The sequence below is a fragment of the Notothenia coriiceps genome, unplaced genomic scaffold (assembly GCF_000735185.1).
Source record: "Notothenia coriiceps isolate Sejong01 unplaced genomic scaffold, NC01 NC01_scaffold00000339, whole genome shotgun sequence".
In the NCBI taxonomy this organism is placed as follows: Eukaryota; Metazoa; Chordata; class Actinopteri; order Perciformes; family Nototheniidae; genus Notothenia; species Notothenia coriiceps.
Window position 1 is genome coordinate 17,747,567 of NW_011333040.1, and position 15,378 is coordinate 17,762,944.

Consider the following 15,378-nt stretch of genomic DNA (forward strand, 5'->3'; position numbering starts at 1 on the left):
TTAATAATGCTACGTTCACACCGGACGCAATGTGAATATTCGCTTCGCTCTAATCGCTCGAGTTTCACCGCGGCTGCCAGCTTTGTTTACTCGCATCATTCAAACAAGACGCGCTGGCTTGGGAGCTAACTACAACAAAATTAACATATTTTACCGTGATTAAATTGTAATACACCTTTCTAAATGATGCCGACGTAACAACATACTGATACTGGTTAGTAAAAACCATGAATTAATGCTTGACAAGTCCGCAGACAAGACGGCAGGCGAAAAACCTTTTAAAATGCTTGTTTTCTGAATGGAGATTGGGTCGACCAGGCTAAGCTAACGTTGTATATGCTCACTCCACACTCATAACAACGGCCTACAGACATAAATAAACCAGCGACTGTATTCACCATGACACAGGCAGTCTTTGGTTTGTACTTGTTTAACTTTTGTACAGTTTCTGAACAAATATGAGGAGCTGTGATCTCTTTGTGCTAACTGCTAACAGCTAATGGCTGATGTTTTCTGGTTGAACGTCAGTAACGGCAGGCTGAGATCCTCACCAATGATTGGCTTCCGCGAGAACGCGTCACGTCAATTTGACGCTCGAGTTGAACAATTTGAACTCTCGCGTTTGACGCGGCACAGTTCAATCGCCTCAATCGCGTGATTCGCGCCGCGTCCACCGCTTCATGCGGAAAATGTAAGGTGGGGCCTCTCATATGACGCACACCTGCACACTTGCTAGCCTGTTCCACTCTTTGTTTTCCGAATCCCAGGAAGTATTCTTGCCTCGCTTCTGAAGCAAGACGCTCTGAAGAGATGTGCTGCCAAGCAAGCGTACTCGAGATTGAGAAACACCCACAGTGCAAAACCCAAAACCCTCTCTTCAAAGTGGGGTTCTTGTCAACCAAACTACCTTTGGTAACACACCGAAAAAGTACCCCAAACAATTGTACTTAAAACAATCCGAACTATCAGGAAATCAAGAGTTCGGCTCTCCTCATTGCTTTACTAGTGCTTCAGGAGAGCAGCTGTACGGGGCAGGAAACCCAGTAATAGAGACAGATGTGATGCACAGCAGGAACTGCTGGTCCAACCCTGCAGTCAGGGTGGAGGTAGAGTCAGCACAGAGCACCAGGCAGTTGAGCCACAGGGGAACTCTGTGTGAGACGCATTTGAAATCTGACAAATAGCTTTTGGAAGATTAATCAGTCATAGGAAAACCATTAAAGTCAGAATACAAATGCCACAGCACGAGGCTTCTGTTCATTACGGCAGCTTTGAGGTGCAAAAACAGCAACGCTTTGGCATCGCAAAGTCTATTTACAGAGGGTGTAGAAGTGTCATTAAGAGAGACATGTGTCATGCGGTGATGAAAATATTATCATGTTTATTTTTGTGTCTGGTTTGATTGAGTTATAATGCACAGATAGTAATTATTTTTAGTTCCTGAACTTTTGGCTTTTAAGTAGAAATCCCATCGCTGCAGGAGGTGGCGTAGGATTTGAAGTCTTGCATATTGCATGTTTTGCATCATCCAATCTTACCTGTGGCAAACAGCCAGTGCTCTAAGTGCTATGACTTGGCATTTCTACATTCCACACAATTAGACTTAACTTGAATGCCCAAAATGGAAAAAAAGTCCAGCAGCACTGCACATGCATCTAAATGTGTTAGTCCAACTCAGGGCCCACTTAAGAATCTAAAAAGATTGTGCAGCCCATATTCAACCATAAACAATATGGAGGCTAAATACAGTTCTGATTGTTCATTTCAGAATATTTGACACGTTGTAAATCCAGTTGAACAGACCGCTGTCAAGGACTGTAATGACCGTTGCCAAGGAGGATCAAGAAAGAGAAAGGAAAAGAGGTTACAATAAAAAAAAATTTAATAATGAAAATGTTTCCAAACAAATCATGTTTTGCAAGGAACCGCTGCGTTAGTCAATATCAGTAGTAACTTTTTAAGAAATTATAAATCTGAACAATAGGTGAAATGCCAGTTATTGAATGCATGGGTTATAGTTTATAACTGAACATATTTGTGATAAAATCAAGCAGAAATTTCTCTCAATGCTAAGTGTTAAAAAAAGGAGAGAAAACTAATAAGTTGTCTTAGCCAAGTGGCGATGCTGTTGAATTGGAATCTTTTAACACGTTTTGAAAAGTTTCAAGGCAACAAACAAAGAGACAAACACGACTGAAAACACAGTGTCCTTGGCCGAGATACAGTAACATTTTTTCCCACCAATATTTAATTGGATGGATTTTTTTTCAATATTGTATTCAAGTATATAAACAACTTTTTCCCTGTAAAAACAGCCATGTACAGTTGAAGGACAAGGCAGACCAAAGAGACATTTATGGACTAGCGCTGACGGGGCTGTTGCATTGCCTCATTTCACGATATCTTGGCCTACTGCACTTAAAAGCACTGCGGAGACTACAGCCAACGGCAAACTACCAGGTACGTTCTGTTCCTGCGCGAGAGGAAATAACTTGTTCATGGTGTTCTTTGTAACACTGCCTTTAATTTTGTCTTATTAATAATTGGTTAAATTGGGCTCACACACTGGGATATTCTGAAAGCGTATGTTGTTCCAAGAATAGTTGAATTACTCAAATCTTGCACTCATGTCCTGTTTTCTTCTACCACTATGCCATTTTTATTAAAGGTCACCTAGTATGCATAATCCACTTTCTGTCTTGTATACATAAACATGTGTCCCCTCTGTGGTAAAAGTTTTTGAAAGTTTCAGGAACAAAGATTCGCTCACTTCTTTTCCTGATCCATTTATATAAAAACCTGTCTGAAAATGAGCTGATCAGATTTTGGCCACTTTATGATGTCATAACGATTTTTTGGTTTGTGTATTAGCCAATAACCAACCAAGGTAACACCCGCCCACCTTATCACCTGCATCTCCTCCTAGAGCACCATTGTGTTATTTTTAACCAAATATCTCTCAGAGGGGCGTGGGGAGGGGCTCCTTATTTTCATCTAAAGTAACAGACAGAGAATCAGCACTTTTGAAACAGGGCTGAAACAGAGGGGATTTTGGGATGCTACAATGATCTGTTTGGTGTTTGCAGCCAAACACTTCAGAGACATGTTTTTTATATATCTGAGACCTATAATAAAGAAATGAAAAACAGTACAATAGGGAACCTTTAAAAAAGGCGTTGTAAACCGGATCAGACACTAAAGGTGTTACATGCTTGGTTTTGTGGTTTGTGGATCTTTGTGCAAAGACATACAATCCAACTAGAGTTCAATAGAAAATGATGATTATGCCTTAAGAATCCAACCTCAGCCCAACTCACATTCTAATAAACCGTTTGATGTCTCCTCTGGAAAGTTTGTATTGATCTCCTCTTCACAATTGCGCATTGTGCCCAGCGGACTGAGTTGTGTGATAGGGCTAGTTTGCCTGCACATATCAAAATCAATAATTGTGATGAAAACTGAGGACAGGAAAGCATATTTTGCAATTTGTATTCACTGAATTGAAGAGGTTCTGAGCTAAAGGTTTGTGAACACCTTCAGTTTTGTAGTGGTCAATCTTTTGTTGTGTTCAGGGGATGTTTATTCTTAAGGCTGAGATATGAGCCAACTGTGTTCACTGTGCTGAGCAGTGTTGACTCATCATCCATGACACTGTTAAATCATTAGCATATTTCAGTGAACAGCTATCTGCATTAATGAAATGAGCTGGTCCTGCAGTACAGTGAGTAACACTGGTATTACAGGGGTGGGGCTAATAGGTATGTGGCAAAATATGAGCATGTTATCATATGAAAAACATCACCGTTACAACTAAAAGCAAAAACATTATACTGCACCGAAAAACTCCCCTCCATATCCTCCTTTATTGCACTTTAGCCAAATCCCTTTAGACAACAGTTAACAACAATGACAAGTAGCTGACCACACACAGTCACCCAATAAACTAACTGGCTTAATAGTGATTATTATTTCAACAACAATAATATTTTAGTATTTTCAAAATATTCATAAAGACTGGCATGCTTTGCCTCATTCATAATTGATCATTCCTTGAAGGTACTCATCATCATTTTGTCCCAAAAGACCTCATTAAGATCTTTAACTTTACTAATATTACTGAAAGAAAATAGTTTTACTAGAACATTGTCTGCATTATGAAATACAAAAAAAAAAACACTCCAATGGGTGATGGCAGAAATTTAGAGAGGGTCGTTTTTTGGACTTTAATTTCAGTTTTATTTTCCACAGTTCATTTCCAGTTTCCCTATCAAATTAAATTATGGATTTGGATCCTATTCTAATTTTCAACAGAAACAGAACGAGCTTAACGATTGAATGGGAGATTTTATAATTAAGAATTACACATTTTACTCAGCCTGATTGTCTGGTAATGAGGATCATTTAAATCCTGTATTGCATAGACAATCAGGGCATAATCGCCTTTTTGGGCCATTTCTATTCTATGCAGGCCTTTTGGGTCCAATTGAGTCCTTGAGCCTTTCGAAAGAGTCCTTCTGCTACAATAGTGATGCTAATAATGTAACAGTTTGGAGAACGAGCGCTCCATCATCCTGTTTGCTGAATGTATAAACCAGCAAGCACCTTTGTAATGACACCTGTATGGGTCCTTTGGAACCACAGTTCCATTCTTTGCTGCCTATCCTCCTCAAATGTCCAGCACTACTTCCCCCTACAGTGAATGGTACTGATACTGCAGTGTGTATCAATCATCCAACAGATGCTTTTGGTCCATTAAAGTTTGGGTTCAAAGGCACATTTTTTATAATTGTCCTGACTTTTATTTCAGCTAACTATTCAAGCATGATAATTCAAGTTGGGGATGGATGAATGTTTGCTAATAAATTAGAACTTTCTTTAGATCTTACATTAGATTGTGCTGAAAGACTAATCACAAGAAAGTGAAAATTGCCCCTATGTTCAACATAATGCCAGACATTATAATTTAACCAGAAGTAAGAGCATTTGATCACAAATAACCTCACTCTCTTCTGTTTTTCTTGGAATATCTACCATCAAATTCCCTCAGTAGTTTTGAGCCAAACATAAAGCTTGTCCCCACCAAAGATCAGAACCCGGTCGAGGCTTTCAGTCGACGCATGGCATTTTGCTCATCATGAGCCACTGACCTTTAGTTCTTGCTTGTAAATTGTTGTTATGAAAGGGTAGGTGTTTTTGTCTGAACGCATCGAGCGTTCCCTCTCAAAGCACCCCCCTCACCTCGCTGCCTGTAAGGTCCTATATCTTCATGCCTCACTAAAATGTGAGCGCATTCTCGGACACACACACTGTTCAGAGGATTGGGCTTGTATAATTTAGTGCACGAGTGCTTTTGATATCTACTGGCTGTATTGCTCACTTTGCATCGCTAAGCCCCGGTCACATACACAACTTCCTCCCTGGGGACAGCACAGTCAACTGTATCCCCTTGCTAATGCCCTCTATGCAAAACATGTCAAATCGAAAATCTATCATTCACACAAAACATTGAGTTCCTTGGCTGCTTTGGATTAGCAGCGTTTTCCTTGGATGTATCTACCCTGCTGCTCTGACCAGTAATTATTTCAGTTTCCATAATAGAGCCTGTCTGCATTCACTCAGATGGATTTCTGTGAGCGGCCATGAAGGCACGAGAGGCGAGAGAGCAGATTTATGGAGCACGATATTCTCATTTTGCTCGCAGCTGTTGTACACTTTCTGGGCTCATGGTTTCCAAGACATGATTGAACTTGAATGTACTTGGCCTTACATAAAGGTCGGTGCTTGTTGTATAAACATGGCATGTAAACAGTTGTATAATGCATCTTTAAGCCTCTATATAGGTGAGACTAAGTCATTTGGATTTCGTACCCTATTCCCCAAAGTCCCTTTTTGTGTCTGAGTGAAGGAATACATGCACTGAAGAAGAACACATTGCACTACAAGCAAGCAAGACAAAAACGTGCAAAGTGCCAAAAGAGGATGCCAACAGTTGTCAGTTTTAATGTTCCGAGCCGCGCTGAGCATACTAAATTTGAGCTGTGCCGCTGCACATGTCAGCTCACCCTAATCCAGAGAACGATAGGAAGACGACAGCAGTCACAGATTGAAACACTGTAACATTTTGGAACACAAATGAGTTACATGTTCCCACGGAAAACTGGACAGGATATACAGAAGGCTGAATGAATACAAATAATTGAATAATTCATCAGTCAGTTTGGCTAAAATCGGACTCAAGGTTTGACAGACTGTGTTTGTCCGTACATGTCTACTTTACTTTTTTCTTTAAATGTAGAGTACATTAGCCTCCTATCAAACATTTAAACAGGCATGAAATGTAGGGTGTTAACAGTTGATAATACAGAGGTATTACATAACTTCAGCTAGAGACTTTGGAAAGCCTCATAAAAAAGAGAATGAAAAGAAGATTTGTGATAGACCTCACGGCACAATATATTGAATATATCTGGAATCCAATATTGTATAACTGCCATAAACATAACTGTATTCAACATTCAGTGGCAGAATAAGAACACCAGCAGCATCAACACAGTGTAGGCTGAGCTGAACTTCTCTCCAACTTAATAAACAACACTTATTTACAAAGTATTGTTCCAGGGCACGAATCCTGGTGATGCCGTGTCCACCCCCCTGTACCTGTCCTCAGGCACCTCACGACATTCAAAACAAACACGCTCAAATGAAATTTCTTCCAATGCTCTTTAAATGTGGTTAAATGATCACCTCCTGAATGAACTGTGACACTAATTCACTTAGTGCAAAATGTCGACATTGTGCTTGCATCAAATTTCCCTCCAATCAGTCTCCATGCAGGTTTAATGAGTCCTGACATTAACAGACCCCAAAGCCCTCCTCCGACGCTCCTGCAGCCCACTCTTCTCTTTATTAGAGGCTCTCCTCAGCTCCAGTCTTCAGAGCAGCTGGCGCACAGTCAGCACAGCTCTCTCCTGAAGCTTCAGAGCGTCGGGAGTTGCTGCTTCTTCACACATTTTCTTGGATATACCATCATCTCGCCAAAATGAGACTTATTTATGTTGCTGTCTTGGTTGCGGCTTTGTTGACAGGTAGGTCATTATTTTCTTCTTCAGTGCTTTGAGTAAGTGTGCGCAGTTCAGGACCATGGACAGAGACACATATTTTTCCTTTACTTCAGTGCATGTGATCCTGACTAATTCTAACATTTTTCTAATGCAGAAAATCTAGCGCTTCCAGTGGGAAAAGAAGGGCAGAGAGAAGATGTGGTATGTTCTTTTTCAAAGGCAATTTGACTAAGTTCAAAACAGCAGCTAATCAGACAAGAAGGCATTGAAGAGCTTCCTATTTACTAGTTGTTGTTTTATTGCAGGTCACACGCTGTTTGGTTGAAGTCCTCTCCAAAGCTCTCACCAAACCGGACTCCAGGCTGGACCAGGAATGCAAAGACATTCTCCAAGCAGGTTTGTAGCAGGAGCATATTTAATCATTAAATACCTTTGTTGATGCAGCGCTCTTTTAACTGTCAGTTGATTGAGACTTTGAATAACTGGTAGATTTGAAAAAAGTATGTATTTTTAACCAACTTGTAACAGAAATTAAAAGCATTGCTTTAAGGCAAAGAAAAGAAAAGAGACAACATAAAACACTCGGGAGATCTTCAAATGATTTAAATGCAAACCAAAATAACTACAAAGTAATTGATGAAATCCTCTATCACAAGACGAGATTCAACCTAAAGCTTATACTTAAAGAATCTTTACACACCTTTAAATGCATCTTCTTTTCTGTCTTAGGGGTTAAACATGCCCCACTGGACAAGAAAAGTGGAGACGGGATAGTAACTCATGGAGAGCTGGCCATAGGTCAACCCGAGGAGCCTCAGGCGAAGGGAACCGATGTGAAAGACATCGAAGCTTTCTTGAAAACCGTTGAGGAAAAAAGAGAAATCCCAGAATACGAAAGCAGCCAGGAATCCTGGAGTCTTGGTGACGAGAAGGAGAAGAGACACGAGAACGAAGAGGAAGAACAGCGGGAGAAGAGGAGCGGCTGGAGGCCTGGGAGATACCACCAAAAGAAACACAAACGAGACCAAGAAGAAGTAGAGGGGGAGGAGCCAGAGGAAGAGCGTAGCCAAGAGTCCTGGGATGTAGACAAAAGGAACGGGGGCGAGGACGAGCAGGAGATATCAAAGCGCATATGGAAGCCAACACATCGTTATCACCACAAGAAAAAGCTCCACAAACGTGGTGAAGAGGAGGAAGAAGGTGGCGAGCGCAGCCAGGAATCATGGGGTCTTGATAAGAGGGGCTGGAGACCTGGAAGGTACCACCAGACACGACACAGACGTGATGAAGAACTCGCAGAAGAAGCCAGGGAAGAGCCCGATGAAGAGCGCAGCCAGGAATCCTGGGGTCTTGATAAGAGGGGCTGGAGGCCAGGAAGGTACAACCACAGGTGGCTAGGAAGGTACAACCAGGAAGGTACAACCAGGAAGGTACAACCAGTAGAAGCGCGAGAAGAGCCTGAGGAAGAGCGCAGCCAGGAGTACTGGGACTTTGACACTGGAAGAGACAAGAGAGAGTGGAGGGCCGGCAGGTTCCATCAGAAGAGACCCAAACGTGAAGAGGAGCTCTCTGATGGGGAACGCAGCCAAGAGTCCTGGGGCTTAGACAAAAGACAGGGAACAGAAGAGGAAGGAATAGAAAAGCGTATATGGAAACCGACACATAGATACCACCATAAGAAGAAGTACCATAAACGTGGCGAAGGATCAGAAGAAGAAGAAGAAGAGGGAGAGCAGATGGCTGCCTCTGAGGATTATGAGGAGGCGGGAAAGGACGGGGACGACGCAACAAGGTACTTCTATCTTTTGTCACATTGAAAAACTTCTACTCTTTATTTATGCTAGTATGTATTCTGAACCCTGGAGTGTTTCTACCAGTGAATCCCCCAAGGTTAATACGGTAGGATTTTAAACTAAAACCACCATGAAACTTCCCCAGTTGATTTGTTTCCCCTAAGGCAACTCTTTTTTTTTATTTCCCCCTTAGGTAAAAACCCTAATCAGAATAAAGGAATGATATTTGAAAGCTTGTTGATATTTCTGGCTCAAAAAGCAGGAACAAAAATATTGAGAAACCACCTTTGTCCTAAATTCTGCAGACTTAGGATGAATATGCTAAGACATTTTATTAATTCATATCACCATGAAACTTCCCTAGTTCCCTACTAATATTAGGACAATCATTTATTTGGATTACACATTTTCTGATATGTTTTGTTAGAATATGTAAATGAGGCTTTATAATGCGAACTGTGAGTGTATGAGATATCTACAGATGTGAAGAGTACAACAATCATCTAAAGTTGTTTTGGGGATGTTTTCTTTCTATTATTCAGATAGAAGACATGTCATGGACGCAGAATAGCCTAACATTTCTTTCATAATTGACCATTGCATTGAAAATCAAGGTTTTTACCTTGGGTGCTTTGTCTCATTTGAATTGGATAAGCTCATTTATCAGTGTACACGCGCTGGCGGTACAACGGTCGGTGGAACAGCATCTAATTTGGGCTATTTTTCAGGTATCTGGCAGAGAAGCGCAATCCCTGGATTTACAGAGGTTTCTACCATCCTGCAGCAAACTCAAACAAGGTAGGTATACAGTCTGAAACAGAAGTAGCACATTTTTGTAGTTTAGAAACAGCGTGAACATGCAGATTGAGAACATTTGATCTTTAAATCAACTCTGTTTTCTCCTCCATTATGAAGTACATTGTCAATTACCAGGAAGGTTTTGATTAAAAAATCCTTATTTTGGCCTACATTTTGCAGTTTAGATATTATCTGATTCTACTTTTTTGTGTTCAGATGGACGAACTGGCCAAGTTGCTGGGCTATAAGATAGACCAGCTGGCCAACCAATCAAACCAAGAGGAGCCAAAGAAGAGCATGCACCAGAGAGTACCCACCCCGCGGGAGGTAAGAAATGTTTCAAATAACCGCGAGAACAAATGATCTTTATGATGATTTATTAGCCGTCATGTTTACTTTGTTAAACTGCTAACTACACCACTTAACTCAAGTGAAAATGCAATCTTATAATATTGTTGTTTATGAAACTAGGTAGAAGCCAGGATTCAGGTATTAAAATGCAAGCAAATCATAAACACTTAAATTCCAATAATCCGCCCCGATAGATCTTTGAGAATATAACTTTTTGCACATGAAAAGCCAACTGAGATCCATCATTTAAAAAACACTTTACTCTGTGGGTTTTCCATAACACTCTACCCCCTATATACTTTGAGCTGACCCAGTGAAGCACATCAATTGCCTCCACCAATGTTTCACTGGGAGGAAAAAGCAGCAATGCTCATTATGGAAATGTCTACTCTTCATGGAGATGTCAGGGTTTAGCCTTCAGAACCACAGAGCGTCAGTGATTATGCATCTGTGCAAGTGCACATCAAGAACTGCCCCTCATGAGCATGTCACAAAAAGAAGAGTAATGCATCCAGAATATTCATGGGCGGTGAGTCGTTTCTCCACTATGCAATACTTAACTCTAAAATCACTTCTTCACGGCACTTCTCTTCAACACTTTTGTACTTGCACTTTCCACATCTAGCTTTTTATGACTGCTACAGTAATCCCACGAAGAACCTCATAATGATAGCCTCCGAGAGAAATCAAAGGGATAATTATGTCCATTAAAAAGAGCTACAGCCTGTAGAAACCTGCTGCCTTTCTTCTCACTTTGAAGCAGGAAAGGAGGTGTAGTAATATCAGCACTACAGCATCACGACTCGGGATAGGGAGGGAATGCTCAGCCTAAATTGACTCATTATGCAGGTACTTGAGCAGGCTTGGGTAAACAAAGCCCTGATTTCTATTCTGTAAATGGTGGGGAAAACTGTTCTATAATATGTCCATGTTGATGTTTTTCAGAAGGAGCTGGACAACCTAGCAGCAATGGACACGGAGCTGCAGGAAATCGCTGCCAAGTTGCATGACGACAGCGAATAAACCAAGATGGAAGAGCTGCTAGCTTACTGTATGTTAGCTAATTTAGTGTTTAAAAGACAAAAACATCCATAAAGTCTGGAGCCTTGCCAAAAGCATTTGACCAACTTGTTTATCATAGTATTTGTGATATTTTGATGTATTGAAATGTACTGAAAATGATCAGCATGGGAATGGGTTTGATGTTTATATACATGTAATAAGAAAACTTAGAGATTCGAATATATCTGAGAAAAATTACTCAAATTGTGTTCTAATGAGTTTGTTCAGTCTGCACTCAATAAAAGTAGTTATTCTGGGACCAAACAAATATCTCTCGAATCATTTTAAAAAAAGTGTTCACACATCGGGCTCATTAGTAGGGCTTTCTTTATTCCGTGCAGATACAGATGTATCCCACAGTGAAGCTGCATCATATAACAAATGGCACTTTCTGCACAGAAAACTAAATTAAAAAAAACTAGAGCTGCAAAACTTTAAAAATCAAAAACGTTATAAACTTGGTCTAGAGGTATCAGACATAATAAAAGATGATTTCAGCAGTTCCTCACATAACACATACTCTGACCTCGTACAGCCCTTAGCAGGCTCATAGTTTACAGCTCAGCATTGCGCCTTCCTCTGCACTGATCTGAATTCACAAGGAGAAAGTGCTCTGATGAATGCAGACCAGACACTCTGTCTTCCTTATTCCACATGTGTCAAATCAGTTCAGCAGAAAGAGAAGTCAATGCTGGGGGAGAATTCCCTGCAGGCTGTTGGTCATTTGCCCTTTGTTTGTTTATCCTTCGGTCTCTGTCACTTTCTGTCTCTTTGGCGCTGGTTCCTCATCTCGCCGCGAGGCTGCAGGTTTGGAGCCCCCCCCGACGACCGTTGTTCCTGAGAGGAGGTAGCCCCCACCCCCGCTCATCAGCAGCACAGGATGTGTCCTGTTAGGCAACACCTAGGGGCACAACACGTGTATATATACAGTCAGCAGACATTGATTCTACAGGAAGGGCTGGTGGGAAATAACTTCAGTCCTGAGGGAGGACATAGAGTATGCAAACAGTGTTCACATCCAGTTGCTGCATCGTACACAGACATAAAGGAGTGGGCAGTGAGAGCGAATGGAGTCTCTGCAATAATGGATCAGGAGGTGCTTATAGCAGATTATTGATGCAGCAAGGATGGAACAGCAGCAACACAGTTAAACAGAGAGGAGAGGAATTTCATTCTTTCTTCAGCATTCATTTAGGTACTTATTTATGGCTGAATCAAGTAGTGGATTGACAATTCTGATCATCTTTTTATTGACTAAAAGCCATGCAAACATGCAAAAGAGATTTTAGTATTAAACCTACAAGGATGGATAGTTATATAAAACCCCTTATAAAAGTTTGTATGCAAAAGAATAGCAAAGGGCTGCCTGATACAAAACCAAGCATAGGACCACATTAACATTCATAAGGACAAGTGTTTATGTCCATAAGCCAAATGTAGGTCCAACATTCACCCTTTCTTTCATCTCAAGCTTTTTTATTTGAAAACAGCCACCTATTTTATCTACAACTATTAGCTGAGCTAAGGTGAACTGCACAGTTTCAACCGTGAACCGTCGTCTCATCCATTGCTTATATTCAAATCTTGAGTAGACCAGCTTTAACAATATAGCTCAAACCTAACTCGGTGTAGACTTAGAGTTTAAAATGTACCTGATAATGTCTCAGCCAGTAGTCTGTGAGCTTCAGGTTGACCGTACCGCCTTGTTCCTTGAGTTTTGTGTAGCACTCGATAAGACACTGCAGAGATATGATCGAGAAGAGACGAAGGAGAATTAAGAGCATTCAACAAACATACACAGGGGGATCACAGGTAATAATGGCAAGGACTTGGTAGTAACTTGTTGGCAGTGACAGGAGGCAGTAATGTAATAAGGATGTTTCCCGCTGGAGCTCTAAGCAATACAAATCCTGTGTGCAGCTAATGAGAGCTCTTTCTAAGATAACTAATTATCCTTCTTCAGGGGGGACATCAAACTTGTTTTTGTGGCTCCGGTAAATACCCGAGCCGTGATGATCTTACCTCTTTGTATTGGGAGTAGACCACAAAAGGCCTGGAGGGGGAGAGGAACTTGAGCAGGGCCATGAGGACTGGACACGGGTTAAATCGGCTCGCTATAACCAACCTGCACGTGGGGAACAAAACAGATGATCAGGCAAACCTGTCCAACATGAAATACACTGTAAACCGTACACTGTGTTATTGGAAATGTGGAAGTAGGCAATTGGAATTTAGCTCTGCTGTGCTGCATGTGAAGGATGTCGATGTCATTCCTATTGTAGACATTCATTTCAGATGTTATGAGGCTGGATATGAGTCGGTGAAAGAGGCAGATTTATAGAATGCAAGAAAAGCTGTGGTACTGTTTATGGTATAGCTGCTATGATATAGAAAAAGGAAAGTCAATAGGCTAACCAGATCAATACTATCTCTGGCTCATATGTTCCTCACAACCCGTCATCCATCAATCATAAACAGCAATGAAGCATTCATCATCATCATCATCATCATTCATCATTAATATATGACAGGGAACTGCTAAGCAATCATTTTGTGCTCCTTATGAGGGCACCATGAGCTCGGAGGAAGACTTTTATGGAGATACTTATCATCATTCATCACTTTTTAATCTCTGTAGATCCATATTAACTACACAGCGCCATCTAGAAGTAATTAAGCAGAGGTGGGAGTGAAAGTGAAGTAGAAGAGTGTAGTGCAGGGGTGCCCACACTTTTTTGGCTGGTGAGCTACTTTTGAAATGACCAGCTCACCGAGGTCTACCAACCAAAAATAAAATCCCAAATTGCAAGGGTTGCTGAATAACACCTTTTTTTATACATGGGATAACTACAATAGGGCTGCCTGCAACAAACGACTAATTTGATAATTGATGAATCTATCGATTAATGAAACGATTAATGGACTATTCGGACTATTACTGCCTTGCACAATTTCTCAAACGCTCTTATTTAGCCATCAACTTTTAGATTTAGCTTGAGGTTGTTTTAGGCATGTGGAAACTAACAATGAAGACAATAAAGTTGAATACTTGATTGAAAAATACATATATTATTAAATTAACTTAACAAATTGTGAACAAAATTAACATTGCTTTTTATTTAAATAAAATAAATAATATTTCACATCAAAAGAAACAACAATGTTTTAACAAATCGTATTAAATAATCTGATGACAGAACTATAAACAGAATAGCTGAAACTTTAACAAAATAAAGAGTAACTCTGTTACCTCTAATCATTAAACCCATGTTTGTATAATTGAGTTAACTCCGTGTGTTGCTGCTAGCATACATAACACCTGAGGTGGAAACGTTGCTCGTGGACGGGGCTACAGAGCTACTAGAAAGACAGTCGAACCCGGTGCATTCCTCCGTCTGAATGTGGTGCACTTTTGCTCGTGTTACCGCCCTTACATGCTAAACACTCTTGGCAAGGAGCATTGTCCACCTCAAGACGGGTAACATTTAACCACACCTTGGAGCTCCCCTTCCTAGGATATTGCTAGTCATCCTAGGAGGGGAATTATCCCTTTAGGCGGGGGACGGAGCCAGACGTAGGTCTGCGCGTAGAGGTTTCCCTTGTTTGAGTTAATTTCCAATGTGGTCTCGTGTTTGTTGTTTTACTCACCGCCCTGTCTTTATTGGCGTGAAGATGTGGTCTTACCTCCTCTGTTACATAAGAAAAACACTACAGCGGTTAAGTTTATCCAATATACACGGAATAAACATGTTCGTATCCGCAGACGAAGACGCGTAAGTTTTAATCTTGTGACATATTTGTTAACACCTTCGTCGTAAGATATATGGACCGAAAAATAAACTTACACTATATAGTAGTTCTCAGGTATAACTCATGTAAGTGGTGACATAGAAGATGTTCTAGTGTCGCTCTTAATCAAAATTCGTCTTTCAGATGTGCTCTATACCTGGTACATATCTGATATACGTACTACTGTAGCCGCGATGTCATTTGGGTATCGACTTTGGAAATCTTTGTATTTCTCGCGTTGTTTGTTAGCGCAAAGATGACATGAGTGAGCGTTTTTCTGATTTGTTTACGAGATTAACCAGTAATTGCTCGGACTCATCAAAACAATAATTAGCTTGGAAAGAGCTTATAGCTCAATGTTCTCTAGGAGAGAGGTACGCAAGGGCAACGACGATCGTATGTATGGTGTGGGACTTGACACACCTGTCTCTCTCACACTCTCGACCGTCCTGTCCATAGCCCGTGTGTGTGCCCGATGTCTCGATGCCGCGATGCGTACGTCCGTTTGTGTGCCTCCTCTACCG

At 40.9% G+C, this 15,378-nt stretch overlaps 2 protein-coding genes across 3 annotated transcripts in view; one reads left to right on the plus strand and one right to left on the minus strand.

The window, feature by feature from the left end:
* The first annotated feature begins 6,949 nt into the window (after window positions 1-6,949).
* On the plus strand, window positions 6,950-11,323 carry chgb (chromogranin B). Of its 2 annotated transcripts, XM_010773671.1 has the most exons (8): window positions 6,950-7,085; window positions 7,216-7,262; window positions 7,367-7,457; window positions 7,791-8,853; window positions 9,583-9,652; window positions 9,869-9,979; window positions 10,764-10,852; window positions 10,949-11,037. In XM_010773671.1, exons 1-7 carry the CDS (start codon window positions 7,040-7,042, stop codon window positions 10,833-10,835), a joined length of 1,500 nt encoding a protein of 499 aa, XP_010771973.1. In that variant the 5' UTR covers window positions 6,950-7,039; the 3' UTR covers window positions 10,836-10,852; window positions 10,949-11,037. The 2 variants fall into 2 exon arrangements, with proteins under 2 accessions (XP_010771973.1, XP_010771967.1); XM_010773665.1 differs by lacking the exon at window positions 10,764-10,852 and having other exon boundaries at window positions 10,949-11,323.
* A 34-nt stretch (window positions 11,324-11,357) lies between these two features.
* trmt6 (tRNA methyltransferase 6 non-catalytic subunit) overlaps window positions 11,358-15,378 on the minus strand; it is a 12,856-nt gene continuing 8,835 nt past the window's right edge. Inside the window, exons 10-12 of the mRNA XM_010773694.1 lie at window positions 13,088-13,190; window positions 12,718-12,804; window positions 11,358-11,966 (exon numbers count right to left, since the gene is read on the minus strand). Coding sequence (XP_010771996.1) covers window positions 11,805-11,966; window positions 12,718-12,804; window positions 13,088-13,190 — 352 coding nt within the window. The 3' untranslated portion in view covers window positions 11,358-11,804. The remainder of the gene's footprint in view (window positions 11,967-12,717; window positions 12,805-13,087; window positions 13,191-15,378) is intronic.